Source organism: Oreochromis aureus, linkage group 14, assembly GCF_013358895.1.
Source record: "Oreochromis aureus strain Israel breed Guangdong linkage group 14, ZZ_aureus, whole genome shotgun sequence".
Taxonomy (NCBI): domain Eukaryota; kingdom Metazoa; phylum Chordata; class Actinopteri; order Cichliformes; family Cichlidae; genus Oreochromis; species Oreochromis aureus.
The window spans coordinates 37,606,115-37,623,290 of record NC_052955.1 but is presented as its reverse complement, the minus strand read 5'-3'; the positions used below and the strand labels follow the sequence as shown (position 1 = coordinate 37,623,290).

Below are 17,176 nucleotides of genomic sequence, written 5' to 3'. Positions count from 1 at the left end.
AACGATTTTATGTACACGGCGCTCGAAAATCTGTCAAATGTTTTAGTACGACTTTGCTAAGCTACGAACCCACACCGCTTGATGGATTGTCGGAGCATTACGGCTATCGTAGGCAGGAGCCTCGCGGAGTGATACATACTGTGCTTCAACATAATATTACCGTATTGTGTGTGTATAACCTCTTTTTAAGTTTTATGGATATTATACATGGTTATGCTGAGGATATGTCAGCCAATTTCCACTGGAAATGCCTTTTGGTTAAACTGTCAGCAAGGAATTTGCACTGTTACATTTTTATATAACTTTAATGCACATAAAAAACAGCTGCTTGTTTAAGTGAAAATACATTGATGGGGTTTTTTGCACTAATAAAGTTGTGGAGTTGTAAAGTATTTTGTCTAGTGTCAATTATATCGTCAGTTATATCGTTATTGCAAATTTTCAAATGTATATCGTGATAAATATATTTGGTCATATCGCCCTGCTCTACTTAGGAGGTTAAGAAGGAGGAACATAAGGTGACACATAAGAGCGGAGGTAGGTGTCTCCATAGTAGAGTGGTTTACACATTCAGTAGGTAAGCAAAAAATTGCTAACTTGTTTCTAGCCAAAGACACAAAAATCTGTCGGCAAAGCCATCTGGCATAAAACTGCTATATCAAAAACTCATACCTACCAAATCTGGATACTCCTTGTAACAAGGGACTAGCTGAAAATAGCTTTATAAGAGTGGAGGACAGTGTACACAGGTGAACTACACCTTTGCAGATCGTACAGTCTGAAAGACACAGCAAAGTGGTGGCAGGGGAGAATGTTGCTACACAGCATCGGAAGGTAGTCTAAAGGACAACTTTGTACATTAAGAAGGGAAAGTAAGTGAAGCAAAGATTTAATGGTAGAAGTTATATTTTTATATCCAAGCTTGTTTTTGTTTTTAAATGTATCAGACGGTTGTGTTCCAGGGGCCCTGCGACAGACTGGCGACCTGTCCAGGGTGTACCCCACCTCTCGCCCTATGACAGCTGGGATAGGCTCCAGCGCCCCCCGCGACCCTGGAAAGGATAAGCGGAAGCGAATGGATGGATGGATGGATGGAAGTTAAAAAAGGAAAAATGTTATGCAGAGTTCAAAGAGGAGTTGAGACAGGCTCTGGGTGGAATACCAGCATAGCCAGTGAAGATCAGGCAGAACCAGGTAGCTCCAAACAGAAGGACCAATCAAAACAAATCGAGGACCTTATTCCTAAACGAGGGGCTACCTCTGTAGCATGGACATAGTTTGGTTATGAAAAGTCTGACACAGACCACAAAACTGTGCTATGCAAATTATGTCGCAAACCGGTCCCCACCTCAGACTCAAACAAGACAAAACTCCTCTACCACCTATGCAAGAATCACACGATAGAGTATGGAGTTTACGGATGAGAAGCAATAAACAGCTGTCAGGTCCTCAAAATAAACCTTAGACTCAAACGTTAGAACAGGCTTTTCCCCGCAGCACGCCATGTAATAAACACTCACAAAGAAAATGGCGGCAGTTACAACTTATGTCTAAAAATTAGTACTGTCAGCATTAATCTTGTTAAAATGACCTTAACACCATAACCACATTAACGCAGAAAATCTCTGTTAGCAAGTTAGCGCAGATTGCCCGTGCGTGGAGCTGCACGGCGTCGACGCGTTAGTGTGATTAGCTCGTTAACGCGTTACTGCCATGAAGCCCCACGTACGAGGCGATCCGCACTAACTCGCGCTTTTTCTCCAAAAACGACGTCTCTGTAGCTTTCAAACCCAAAACATGGTCCACCCCAAGGATCTGGTCCCCTGGCACAAACAGAGTAATATAGTGTATGCTGTTAAGTGCCAGGAGGAATGGCATGATTTATACATCGGGGAAACCGGAAAATCTCTGACTAAGCGGATGGCACAACACAAAAGAGCTAACTTGTCAGGCCAGGACTCCACTGTCTATTTACACCTACAGGCCAGTGGTCAATATTTCAATGACGAGGATTCACATCCTGCAGAATAAATACTTTTATTATTGATCCTTTATACAAGGGATATTTAAAATAATATGTTATAAACAGAGAATTTGGCAACATGGTGGTGCGGTGGTGTGTACCGTTGCTTCACAGCAAGAAGTTCAACTTCACCTTCTGACCGAGGCCTTTCTATAGGCTGAGGCCATATACTTTTTGTCGTTGCTGTAGTCCATATTAAGGCTTACTCAGGGAAAGCAAAGTAAGTATTTAAGCCCTTGTTTATTTCTACAAAAATTAAACATTTGTTATTAGTGAGACAAGCACAGCCAAAAGCATGCCAGTCTCCCAGAATTTTTCAAATACATTGCTGGCATAGTTTATTTATCATTTAATATCTTGTGTTTTTAGTACTTTAAATTAAATATAGGCTTTCGATGACTTACAAATCATTGAATTCTGTTTTCACTGATATTTTTTTCTTCCAATTTCCCTCATTCTGAAGCTTCATGCAAGATCTTGGCTTGTGGTGTGAGGGTGATCATGAGATTTCACTCTGGGTGAACTGCTTATAGCATCAAAATGTTTGCCAGCTTTTCTGTAGACATAAACAGGATGATGCTGAAACACACTTTAAACATGGACTCATCTATTCAGAGTACCTTCTTCCAGTAGTCAACAGTCATGTTTTTGTGCTCCCTAGCAAACCTCAGGCATTTCTAGGTACAAACAGAGCTTAATAATGACTTCTTATAAGCCATTTTTTCATTTAAGCCTTGTTCGTTCAGTCACGTGCTTATTCATTCTTCAGACGTTCTCAGACCCTGATTATGGCCATAGCACTCTGACCATGAACTTGTGTGATCTCAGAAGCTAAGTAGGGTCAAGTAGAAAAGTGGTATTAAAGAAGCAGTCGATTTACCTGATCTAGAAGTATTTATCTGAGTCGGAGCTCTGGCTCTAGTACTTAAAATCCTGAGGTGCCACATATCTGCTTCAGTCAGCTTTCTGCCTCTTCCTTACCACAAGTATCAGTCTTGGCAATCCACTCCAAAGCATACTTGATCAAACTGTGAGAACCCTCCAACATCACAAAGTGCTTTAATGCAGACTCTTCCCTTTTTCACCACTTTGAACAGGAATGCGGAATTTCAAACTGAAGTCACATTTTATACTTAAATTTGAGCCAGCACACTAGACTTGACTCTGTGCAGTCAAAAGTAAGTAAATAGAGAAAAAATTATTTATATAGTCCAAGTTCCTTAAACTACCATGACCTGGATGACTGAAAACCTATACAGACATATTTATATAGTCCTTTTCAAGAACAAATGTCAGAATTAATCAAATACTAATTTATAAAATGTATTAATGAAGAAACTACTCAAACATCATATTCAACCAATAAAATGAATTTTTCTGTTGAGGAATGCAAGTAAACGCAATTTGGCATCATTATTAAAAAAATGATAATGTGCTTTTCCATTTTTCTGCTTTTTTTTTTAGAAAGCAGTACATTATAAAAATTATGGATAACAACAACAGTTACATTTTAGAGTTATTCCGATTGAGGAGCATGTGCACATAGTGCTGGATTAACCATTACAGAAACATAAAAAATATTTTGGTAATTACCAATAATGTTAAGTAAGGACAGGTGGACAGCTTTCTGTCTAAAAATAACACCCCATTGTTCTGTCTACCTCAAATTACATTCTAAATTGGCACGCTGTTTTCACACCGATGTAAAGTTATGCACCGCCATTAAATGTGTGCTCCTACCATCACTTATCACAAAACTTAAAACTTGTCCTATGGCATTCCAGTCTACTGGCTTGTCAGTCCTCATCAGTCCTGACCCAACAGCTCTCCGAGTTCTCACACACTCACAAAGTACTGGGGAATCAAAACGTTAAAACACCTATTTATTTGAGTTGCAAGATGCTGGTCCCAAAACTAGGACTGCTTATTTACAATGCAAACATAGTAAACAAATAAGATACATAAGATACACATGAAAGACTGACTTTCAAATATACAAAGAAAACTTTAGGCAAGTGTCTCTGGAAAAGAAGTTTTCTTTGTATGTGGTTAAATAAACATATTTGCTATACAGAATGGGGGATGTTATTAACTCACTGAGTACATTTATGTGCATTAGCTCTTTTGAAAGAGAAATGCCCGTGCATTTATGTGTAGTTGGATTCATTCATATCAGTCTCCTGGTTATACACAATCCTAATTTCTGATTGCACTTACACACGGCCTCGTTTTTCACAGTTAGATATGATGTCTAGACAAGATATTAATTATCTTGTAGCAGCACCTGTCAGTGGTTTTATGGCTGGTTAATGCCACAGTAGCTGTATCTGAAAACACTGTCCACTGCTTGTTAGCCATGACTTGATGTGATGTACATGGCTAAAGCTTTTGATACAGCTTCATTTTTTGCTATGCCTAGAAGTACACAAAGAGCGTTTTATTTCCTTTGGTGTTATTAGCTTTTTTTCTTCAAGAGCAACTACTGAATTTCTTTCTCCTGCAGTATTTTTTTATTTATTTATGTATATATGCATGTACAGTACTGTGCAAAAGTTTTAGGCAGATGTGGAAAAAATGCTATACGCAAAGAATGCTTTCACAAAATGTAAATGATTATTAATTGCCCCCACATGTATTCTGCAGCAGGATAACAACCCAAAACACACAGCCAAAGTCATTAAGAACTATCTTCAGTGAAAATAACAACAAGAAGTACTGGAAGTGATGGTATGGCCCCCACAGAGCCCTGATCTCAACATCATCTAGTCTGTCTGGGACTACAGGCCACATACTCCTGATAGAACACTTAGATCTGCTACTCAACTACTTCTGATGCAACCTAGATCTCGGCTGAAGTCTTGGGGTGACCGTGTGTTTGCTCTGGCTGCCCCGGTATTGTGGAATAACCTCCCTCTCGCTATCCGCGCCTCTGATTCCATTGCACTATTTAAATAACGACTAAAGACCCACTTATTCAATCTTGCCTTTCCTTCTAGTTAACATTTCACTTATGATTCTACATTATGCACTTTTATGCTCATTTTAATTCCTTGTTTGTTCTGTATCTGCTGCTTCTCCTATGTATCAGTGACAGTTATCTGCTTGCATACCTAGTACTTGCTTTGGTCCTGTTTCTATTTCTATTATCTTCCTTTTATTCTCTATGTTACTTGTTAAGCACCTTGGTATACCTTTGGCTTTAAGTGTGCTTTATAAATAAAGTTTATTATTATTATTATTATTATTATTACTATTACATGAAGAGATAGAAGGATGTGAGGAAGCCGGCATACACAGAAGATCTGGGCTTAGTTCTCCAAGATGTTTGGAACAACCTACCAGTCGAGTTCTTCAAAAACTGTGTACAAGTATATCTAGAAGAATTGATTCTGTTTTGAAGGCAAAGGTGGTCACACCAAATATTGATTTGATTTAGATTTCTCTTTTGTTCATTCACTCCATTTTGTTTATTGATGAAAACAAATGATTAACACTTCCATCTTTGAAAGCATTCTTTGTTTACAGCATTTTTTCCTCACCTGCCTAAAACTTTTGCACAGTAATGTAGGTATTTAATTAGTTAATCTGAATAACTAATGCCAGAAGATGTCATACTGTGTTGGCAAAAACTACAACAGTCTAAATGATACTATAAAAATGCAGAAATCAATTAGGACACTGTGCTTGTACAGAACTACTGTCGGCTTTAACATGGTCTTAGTCAATGATCCCGAGTCCATTATACTGGATTCCAGACGTTTAGATCATGCTGAATAACAACGTACGAAAAAAGTTTTTTTAAATACAGCATGTAGAAACATCGTAGAAAACAGTTTACTGTATGGTTTTCTGTATAGTAAACTGTTTTCCAAAATGTTTTCTAAGCCATATGCACCCATCAAGTTCCTTCCCTCCTCCATCAACCCTGATCCTCAAAAACTCATTCCTCTTCCTCCACAAGAGATTCTCGGGAGGATAGGGTCAGGAAGTGGCCTATTTGTTCGAAAACAGATTCCACAAATACCAAAGTGAGACCTAAAGGGAAGACGTGCTTTCCGTTGCTTTTAGGCAGCCTGTTAAGACAAGAAAAGACGGCTTCTTACTACTTTAGTCTCCAGTCTCTCTCACGCTCCACCCAGCCCTCTCCTTTCAGACATCTTCAGTATTTATTCCTACTGTTAAAGTCTTATGTGAATAATATTTACTAGTTGGCAGGTTTACTTAAACATTTCCATGCTGCATGTTATCCTAATTAACAGGGTGTGGCTGTATATATATATGAGATAATTATACAAAAGTATGCCAAATACTAAAGATGCAAGCTTCCAGGCAATAACAATCCTATGACAAGTTCAGGCATTCTTTCTACTTAATATATGCTTACATCAATAATAACACTACTTGAACACTTTTTATATGGAGAATATATAAATATGGATTTGAGATGGAAAAATGAGGAGTACAACATGGAACTAAGGAACTCATCCAAAACAAAAACTTGACATATCACTGTTTTCATGAGTTTTTATAATAGAACACCACAGATGTCATTGTGTCTTAACAGTGTCATTGGCCACCATTCACTTTTCTTCAGCTGACTGAGAGGATGTGCTAATTTTATCATCGAAAAACTGAGGCTCCGGTATTAGACAACAAGTCACCAAAAAGAAGCGTCTCTTTGTAGTTCAGTTACATTTCATTGCAAACTAATGTATTATAATAATGCCTTAAACACATTCTTCCATAACGAATCATCCCGCTAAAGTGTGCGGGACCTCTGTTAAATATGATATGAAGACATGTTAATGTAAAAGATGTTTGTATATTATCAAGATATCATATAATAACATTTTTAAAAAAAACACTATTAAATTGCGACTAAAAAATGTGGGGCTTTGTGTCATGCATTATGAATGAGGCACGTTGTTCAAAAAAGGTGAACAAGGGAAAAGGAAAGGGTTATACTGAGTTGTATGAAAGGATAGACACTGACAAAGAAGAAATTAAGCTTTTTTTAGCTTGATCGACAGCAGGTCAGGGTGACTAAGCCAAGAGAAGAACTTTGGTACCAGGTATCAGGAAACTAGAAGTGGCACAGAAGTATGTGAGGGTGATGCAGGACATGTATGTGGACATCGAGACAATGGTCAAGTGTGCCTTAGGAGTGACAGATAAGTCCCTTTTCCATTAGTACCTACTTGGATCGACTTGTCACGGTTCGCCACGGTTTTAAAGGTTTTCCATTAGGTCATAGTACCTGGTAGTGCTGGGCGATATGGAAAAAATATTTATCACGATATGAATTATTTTATATCAAGATAACGATATATATCACGATATACCACCTGACCTGTGGTCATCTGGAAAGTATGCAGTCTGTAAACAGCGAGTGGAGAGGGTGCAGTCTTTGTTTTGAGTTACCGTAAAGCATGCCGCAAATCTGGGTGCATGTAAAGCAGCACCATGTTGCAAAACCACAAGACGGAGTTTCTTTGCGAAAAATATCATTTTTTTATACTTTATTTTCTCTTGCATAAAGTTAAGAGAATGTATAGTGAGAAGACAACACTAATATATTTGCCACAGGCTATTTAACCCTTTAAGACCTACCATAGAACCGAGTTCGCCACAGCTTATCTTTACATTTTACATGCTGTAGTGTCATTTGTGGGAGCATTTCAAGTTGCTATACATCAATACAACCATTATAGCCCAAATTTTTAAAAATATGTATGCATTAAGTCCATAGTAACTACATAAATTGGAAAAAGTGCAATAAACTACAAAAAAATTGAAAATCGTTTTTGTTTTGTTTTTTACATATATTTCTAGTTAGAGAAATTTAAGAGGCTTATCCCTCAAAACTGTAAATACAAAAAAGTTGCACAAAATAGTTTCCAACCACGAGAAATTTATTTTGAGTGTCTTCATAGTTTTATGTTTGAGATACACTAATCTTTATATACTACAGGAAAAATGAAAATAAATATTACAATGCAAATTTGCAAAAAGACAGCATGTGCATCAAAATAAACTATTTCCAACAGTGTAATTTGACTTCTAAGCATCCCAGAAACGATACAGAAAAGCATAAAGTCAAACATGACTTTTAAAAACACCAACATAGACTTTGAAGGTAAAAAACTAAATTTTCCGCGAAAATGACGTCACTTCCGGTTTCGGACACGTAATGGCGGACATGCGATAGTTCGCGCTGAGTTACATTCCAACGTAGGAAGTGTTATGAACAGCTGATCGGATCGGCAAAGCGTGTTTCTGGAATATTATGTTTTTGTTGCTGGAAGTGCTTTTTATGCAATTTTTGCAAAGCTATATGTGGAAGGAAACCGTGACCTAGAGCAAGCTAATGGAATAAGATGTAAGTACAACTCCTATGGTTTCATATGCAAAAAAAATTATTGCGCTACCTTGTGGTTCCAGTTCTACAGGGATTAAAAAATAGTTAGGTAAAACGGAGTGTGCCTGCTCTGACCGGTTGTAAAAGGTTAATGATATATTTTATGTAATAATTCATAAAATTAGGGTTAGAAACGATAGAAACAATAGAAGACAAATGGCACGATAGACACTTTTCTATCGTCCACACGATATATATCGTCATATCGCCCAGCACTAGTACCTGGTACTAAAACAGTACCTGCTCGGCGGTGGTTCTAAAGTGATCCTAACAGCTACTAAAATGTGATGATATCAGTCTGCATGCCACCAGTTAAGTGGTCAGTGGCATTATTTGATGAGGCATCTCGTTCACAAAAATTAAAACCACCATTTTTGAAACCCAGCAACGATAGAAAAGGTCACAAAAAAAAACACAACAACACCGTGGCCCGTGAGTCTGACACCTCCATGTCCACCTTTGTTGTAGTGTTTGTATCTAACGCTAATTAGGTCATAGGATCCTTGGCCACATTGCTATAAGATTGCAGGTGGAAGAGACCCTGCAGAGGTGGAGGTATGCTCTGGAGAGAAGCTGAATGAAAGGGGGAAAAACAGTGCCAAGTAAACAGACAAAAAGACATCCCCTTGTTTAGTAGAACGGGAACTGTCTCAGTCACTTGTTTCAAGTCTTACTGAATATAACATGACAATAACAATCAATCAATATAACAATTTGATAGTCCCCGTTAGATCAAAAAGGATGATAAGGCAGGATATCCTTGCCCAGTTGACTGGCAGGTCAAGACACTATAAGTGTCCTAAACATTTCTCAGCTGTTACCAGCTCTGCGGCACGGCTGCCACTGTTTTCATGTTTTGTATGCTTGTGTGATAGAGTCATCAGGACACAACATGGTAAGAGACAGAAGCTATAAGCCATAGCTTCTGTCTCTGAGCAGGAAAATGCTGCTCAGAGTATAATTGGATAAGAGGCTTACTTTGTGTCATGTTAGGGGCTTTCCATTATGGCAGCAACTGGAAACCATTAGAGCAGCCCTTCAAAGGGTCAGCCAGGCTGGTCAGTGTTTCTCTCTGTGGACCGGTTTTCCCAGTGCAATGTTAATACATAAGAGTGAAGACACCACTTAAATTACTTTGATGCTAATATCAGTGATTGCTCAAAATAACCAGCAGAAAAGTTCATTTTGAAAACAACTGACAGAAGCTTTGACATCAGCTGTCCCAGCTACTGTGTCTGGCCTTAGTTTTAACATACGGCTATGATTGTACTACGTGTTGTTTCGTTTCCAAAGATATCTCAGTGCTTCTTTAAGAATATCCTGTCTCTGCTGGTCACAACTAAAACAATAGGGCATCCTGTCTGCCTGCTTCCAAATCTTGATCAAGTCTTAATGTGTTCATACTTGTGTTGAAAATCATTGCACCAACACACCTTAGCTTTAAAAATATGTTTAAAATATGCAGAAAAGCCAGCAGCTGCTGTTGGAGTTGGGAGTGCGACTTGGCAACACTTTATCAAGATTGAATGATGGGCCCTTTGTCAGCTTGCCTTTGTTGGTGATATCTTGTTGGTGATATCTTTGCCAAGTTGGTGATATCAATTAAAGTGAACAAAGAGAGACAGACAGGCCTGCTGTTTAACATACATACAAAATCAACTAAAGGGATCATTCTGTGGTGTGCAGAATGTTTGTGTACTAGTCAAACACTGTCTATACACGTAAAACAAAGTTCCCTCCGGTGTACACTTCCTGTTTGCTTCATGAAAACTTTAGAAGTTCCCCACATGAGACAAGTAAGTCCTTATCCAGTTGTACTCAGAGCAGCATTTTCCTAACAAACAGCCACTGTAGAGAAAGACCTCCTCAGTTAGCCACTGCCTCTGTCTCCTGTTTAGAAAAAGTCAGCATGGGCTGCACAGTCACTCCCTGCATCCCAGAGGAGACGAATTCCATTGTGGGAGTAGGGGATCAGAGTCTCTTTCAGCCTGACTGTGTCACAAGGACTCTTGACCCAAAGCCAAACAAAGTCCTCTGATACTGCCAAGTATGCCCTGATCAGGACACTGAGCGTTGCTGGAGTAAACTCAGATGCTGTTAAAGCCAGGTATCTATACAAATAGCACAAACTGAACGTTAGATTTTCAGCTACAAAGTACATATTACAGCTGTTCAAGGATCAAAATATAAAGCAGAATCAAACAAAAGGGGGGAAAAATGAGCAAAATGTTACCACCTTTACTTATCTAATCATTGCAATTTTACTCAGCGGTTTATTAAAAAAGTTATTTTGTACATTATGACAGCTAACCTTAACATGCAATCATGAATACAAGTTTCATTAACACTGCGTTCAGTTGCCAATATCATATGGGGGTGGATTCATATTAAGAGCTTACTACAAAGTACACAATTATGCCCAGTGAATCACCGTTACAACCTAAATACTGTTAAACATCTGTGAAGTGTTAACAGCAGTTTAAATTGGTAAATGTGACAGGAAAGAATTAGCGAATGAAAACAGTAATTCTGTCAGCGAAAAGGCATTGAATAGTAAGATATCGAGTCAGTTGTTGTACTGATGGAATCAGTGCTGTGTAAATACACATTATGCTGAATGTATCAGCACTTCAGGTAAACACGAAGGAAAAGCTGACTTTGCAGAAATGAAAGTCTGTGCCTAGCTGCCGCCGAAGAAGGGTTCTGTAAAGGCTGAAACTTAAAAATACATCAATCACGTAGCTACACCCTCACCACTAAGGTCAGCATTTTCACCTGCCTTTGCCAGATGACAGCAGTCAAAAAGAGAGTGAAAATGTAAGATCAGAAGGTCACTTAACCTGTTTAGAGGAACCTCACACAGAAACAGGAAGAACAAACTAAACAAAAAGGTCCAGAACATTCTTCTTGTGAAAAAACACATTACTAACTTGGGTGTGAAAGGGTTAAGCAACGGTTAGGTAATTATAATAAAATCAAAAACGGTTTTGCTAGGAAGGGGAGGGGGGGCTGAGGAGTAAGAAATTCAGTTTAGAGCCTTTTTAGTGAGACTCAAATGAGTGGACAAAAATAGGGCTGTTCGATATAACGATATATATCGGATGACGATATAAAAACGTCTATCGTTTCATTTTACGCTATCGTTTGTTTCGTGGTGTCGCAAAATAAACTGTTTACGGCAATATTTTTTCATTATTTTGATGGTCACTGTAGTGGCTATATTAATTTCCTAAAGTCTCTCTTTCTCTTATTTTTAATATAACCACACTACAGACGGACAAGCGCTTTTTTTTTATGCGTTGTCGTTAGCAACAACGACGGTAAAACCACCTCGTGTCCGCTTGTTTATTTTCCACATAAACCTTTCACAATAAAGCTCAAGATCCTGTTGAGACTTTTCAAAATAAACTGAATCACGTGAAAGATGCAGAGTATTTACGGATGAGAAGCAAAAAAGAGCCGTCAGGTGCTAAAAAATAAACCTTAGACTCAAACGTTAGAACAGGCTTTTCCCCGCAGCACGCTGTGTAATAAATACTCACAAAGAAAACGGCGGCCGTTACAACCTATGTCTAAAAATGTATCGTTTCATGCATCAGTTAAAACACTCGACTCCAGGTACGCGACGCCCAGCTGGAAACACTTCACGCAAGTCGAGCTGCCCGACATTCACAGAATTTACAGAAAATATTACATTTTTGTGATTTATATCGTTATCGGACGATAGATGTCTTAATATCGGGATATGAGATTTTGGTCATATCGCACAGCCCTAGACAAAAATATAACTTTGAACCATAAAAGGGAAAATAAAAGTCATCTTTGCTATATTCAATCAGCAGCGCAAATGTACGTTTGAAAGAAAGTTTTAATCTCCAGACTTCTACTACCAATTAACTTATAAACTACTAAAGAATTAGCAATTGATTAGGATTAATGTAAGCACAGGAACACCCAAATTTTACATCTAGCACTTTGTAAAACCTTGGCAATAGAGGCGATTACTCTGTACTTTTTACATAATGTTTGAAAGGGACATGGCTTTTCAAAATTGAAATATGGAGAACTGACAAAATGTTGTATGCCACTGTTGATCACCCAAAAACCAATATATAAGTTTAAAAGGTGCTTACCAGTCTGGCCTCCCTGCGCAGCCCCTCGGTGTTCCTCAGCCAGAAGCGACTCAGCTCACTTAACTCCAGTATTGGCTGCACCTTCAGCCTCACCGTGTCTCCTGACTGACGGATCATCTCCACTATCTCGTCCCGACTCTTATTCTCCACATTTCGTCCATTTATCTCCACCAGCCTATCGCCTGGCACCAGACCCAGTGCCAGATCCTTAGTGCCTGCACCAGGCTCTGCAAAGTGAACCACACGTCTGTACACTCCTCCATCAGGGCTGCGATCCAGCATTGTAGTGCGACGCAAAGAAAATCCAAAGTCACCAGTGTTACGGCGCTGGAGTTCCAGTTCACGGGTTTCAGGTGGACTTGGAGCAACCACAGCTGGCAGCTGGAGTTGTGCAGGGAAGGTCTTATCGACCACTTCGGGAATGCAGATTCTTTTAGTGGCTTCTGGTCCAGGCTGCTGCTTGAGGCTGTGCTTGCGGAGCATGCTGAAAACTTTACTCTCCACCTGTGGAGATGGGGCAGCAGAATTCTGACCTGAAGGGGTGGATCCCTCTGAAGGGCTCTCCTCTTTGCTTCTCTGGGAAAATGAGAACCGTTTCATCATCTGTGTAGAGTTCTGCTTGGCAAGTGAACCAAAGTGAGCAACTCGATCTCGCACTGAGCTGCGTTGTCCATCCTGTCCTCCTCCACCCTCACCCTTCAGATCATCATTGGAGCTGGCAATGCTTAGTTGGTCATCCAGGATCATGCTGCTTCGGTTACTCAAGCCATCTAATTCAATGTCAGTGAGGGGGAGCTCACTGGTGCTGGCCACTTTGATGGGAATGGGGTTGGAAATCTCAAGCTTGTTTCTAGATTCCCGCTTCGACTCCCTCTTCAGGTTGAAGAAACCACGGCGCATGCTCATCTCCTCCAGACTGCGCAGCTCTGCTGCAGACATCCTCTCCTTTTTCTCCTTCTTCTCCTTCTCCTTTTTCTTTAGATTAAACATTGTGGCACTAAATTAACTTAGTGTTCCCTTTTCAACTGAATTCACTTCAGGTCAGGTCAGGTGTGTTTGCTATGATCCAGCGAAGAAAAAAGAGAGAGAGAGAGAACCATTTCTGTTAAACTGCTAAATCTTACAGTAACTGCTCTCCATGCACACCAGTGAGTGTCCATGAGTGTAATTGTTTTTATATGCGATTGTTATATATTGTGATGTTGGTATTTTAAAATATTATACATCACTGATTTGTGTATGAAGTATGAATATTTGTTGTAAACTGGTTTTATAATTGTGGCAATTTATGAATTTAAGTGATAATTTCCGAATACATAAGAGACCGAGATGGATCGTCCAGTTATCAGATCAGATGGTGATGTTAAATGTTATTTTGCTTTTTGATGACAGCATTGACATTCTGAGTGGACTAGTATGCAGGTGTGACATGCCTAATAGCCAGGAATTCCTAACTGGTTGAATCTTACTGAATGTATATATATATGTGCAAATGTGTATGAACACTGTTTCTTTGTACCTGACAAACGTCACACAGACCAAAAGGTTGTAACTAAATAAAAAATTAAGGTAAGCAGGACAGTGTGCGGCTGTAACAGTGATAATGAAAGAATAATGATTCCCTAATGTTTTCACACACCTAGAACAGTCAGATAGGCTAAGAAAATTGCCTCTTCTCATTAATGTCACAATTAAATAATATAAACAATAATTAGTATTATTGATGTCTTTGGACTGTGGGAGAAAATGCAAACTCCACACAGAAAGACCCTGGCCTGATGGTGGAATTGAACCCAGGACCTTCTTGCTGTGAGGCAACAGTGCTTACCACCTTGCAGTTAGTGGGGTTAGGTCAATTGATAACTCTAAATTGCCCAAAGATGTGAATGGTTGTGTCTATGTGTTAGCCCTGTAACAGACTGGTGAACTATCCAGGGTGTACACTGGGATAGGCTCCAGCTCCCCTGTGACCCTGACAAGGATAAACGGAACAGAACGGATGGATGGATGGATGTATTATTATTGTTGATAGTGGTGGCATAATCTGACAACAGACATTTATACTGTCTCATAGTTACATTTTTATATCACTTGATATCTCAGCCTCAACAGTTTAGCAGCATTTTCTGTATTGGAATATGTTTTGTCATCAAAATCCCACATGTTTTGTCTGTTTTGTTTCATGATTCTGTCTGCTTATTTAATGGATTTTTTACCACTGTATTGTTGCATATAGTTAAAAATGTCCATAATTACACACATAATATTACTACAATTAAAATGCACAGACCAGATCTAGTTTGAAGACTGTACAAAATTGCAGGTGACAGAATGATATCAGTGATAATGAATGAAGTTAAAAAAAATTTTAAGCTGGCATCAAACATCTAAGCAAACCTGGTTGTTTGCATAGAGCATATGTGTAGATGCCTTTGCAAAAAAAACAAAAGAAAAAAAAAAACAGACCTACATCCCTGAACACTTCCAGTATTCTTACATTAGAGAAGCCCACTGGAGAAGCTTGACAAGACCAATTTTTAACTGGCTCTCTCCAAAGCCTCACAAATAGATATAGATATAGATATAATTTTATTTCGAACATGCAAATATAATTGAAATAACAACAGAAAAAAAAACACTTAGAAATCATCAAGTTTTCATGTATATATCTTTGTCCACAGAATGCGTGTGCTCGAAAAGGCGTAGGATGAAGTTTACACTTTTCTTGTTCCTACCCCCTTATTTCAAATTTCATTGCTTACAAATCCATATCCAGGATTCAACATTATTTGATTATATATGTTTAACTATGTACAAGTCTAACACATTGAACATACACAAATAAAAACCAAAAATAAATATAAGGTAGAGTCCTGCCACAAACTGAAAAGTCCAGGCAGGCACATCCACATGGTTCAGTCTGGTTCTTATAAACTGCTGGGTAACACACAGAGATTCTTATTTATTTATAAAACCCTCGTACTATTTTAACTGTGGAATAGGTGTATTATGTGAGTGATTTCTCCTGTTAAGATAAATCCGGATTTCCAGCAAAAAATGTCATTCAGCTGTTATAAAAACCTCATCAGGCAAGCGCCTAAACTGTCAGTTATGAAGTAGTCATATCCTCAAAGGTGTAACAGATTAGCACTGCAAACATCACAACTATTTATATCTATACAGCAAAACTACCGTGGTAACGTGATGTACAGATTTACATAAAGTGTTTAGAAACAGAGTATCGAATAACCAAGTTGCCAGAACAGCAAAGATTTCCTTAACAGTCCGTTCAGATTATTACCTTCTGTCATCTGTAGCCAAAATAAACGAACAGTGTCTGCACTAACAGTAGCGTTAGGTCCTGTATGCACTGGTTAAGGAATGCTAAAACGCTAAATGGCTTATGAGTTTTAAGTTGCCTCCCTTTTATCTACTTGACTTCTGCGGTTAAATCGACACTAATACTTAACCACTAACGTAAACAAAGCGTATTTGTCAGCCGCACTTCTCATTAACCGTGAAGTCGGGGACAAAAGCATGACAGAGCTAAAATAAGTATAGCTTCTCAGCTACATTAGCTAGCTGAGCTACTGCTTTGTAAATGAAGGTAATGTTACCTAATAATTAATATCTATTGTTTTATGCTATTCCAAATGAGAACGCGCCGAAAACACAAGGTTACATATTTTATGTATTTTTTTTTTTCCACTTTTCATTTAGCGTCTAGCTAGCTAACTAGCCTAATTGGCTCAGGTCACAGCCTCAGTTCTTTGCCCTCATTTTGGTAAAGCAAATCCTGGAACACTCTGGGATCCTATGAAAATCATTCAGTCAGCCCCACTGACTGCCTGTCCGTCTCAGCACAGCTGCCTTAACACTAAATGTGCCTTCTCACTAGAAGCACATATCTTATTATAGGAACAGATACTCACAGCTTTCCAATACTTCAAACGAACCCTCGCTAGTCCCTTGTTAATGGGTGTAGCTCGGCTTGTAGGGAACAGAAACAAGCTTTCAGGCTATGGTTGTGATAGCAGGCTGCTCCCAGTCCAGCTCTGAAGCGTCAATATTGTATCTAAAACGCAGTCAACCTACTCCCCCTTCTGTTCATACAGTGTAACCAGGTACACTACTGGGAAGACGGTTTTTAATTGTGAGTTGTGTATTTAAACTGTACCACTGTACCACAGTATTTGTACACAGCGGTCGATTATCTTGTTAATAATTCTACTTGTTCACTATGTCCGACTCTGAATAATGTAACTCCAGTGAAAAAGAAAGCCTGGGAAAACAGTTTGATGCTTGCTTCTTTTTTTTTTTTAAAGCCCTCCATAAAGCTAGACCATCTTACTATTCATCATTGATTGAAGAAAATAAAAACAACCCCTAGGTTTCTCTTCAGCACTGTAGCCAGACTGACAAAAAGTCTGTTGAGCCAACCATTCCTTTAACCCTTTAACCTTCTAGGACCTGGCGTCCACATATGTGGACATTTTGGGTTGTCTAGACCAAAATACTAAATTTTGCTCTACAAGGACCTGATATCCACCTACGAGGACATTATGCTACCACTGTTCTATCAAAATTTAAAACAAATGTACA

At 38.8% G+C, this 17,176-nt stretch overlaps 1 protein-coding gene across 7 annotated transcripts in view; it reads right to left on the bottom strand.

The window, feature by feature from the left end:
- Positions 1–16,665, bottom strand: part of myo18ab (myosin XVIIIAb) — a 149,194-nt gene extending 132,529 nt beyond the window's left edge. For all 7 annotated transcript variants that reach the window (XM_039622625.1, XM_039622629.1, XM_039622628.1 and 4 more), the window contains exons 1-2: positions 16,507–16,665; positions 12,575–13,633 (exon numbers count right to left, since the gene is read on the bottom strand). In XM_039622625.1, the coding sequence (XP_039478559.1) occupies positions 12,575–13,564 (990 nt within the window). In that variant the 5' untranslated portion in view covers positions 13,565–13,633; positions 16,507–16,665. The remainder of the gene's footprint in view (positions 1–12,574; positions 13,634–16,506) is intronic.
- Positions 16,666–17,176: the final 511 nt, after the last annotated feature.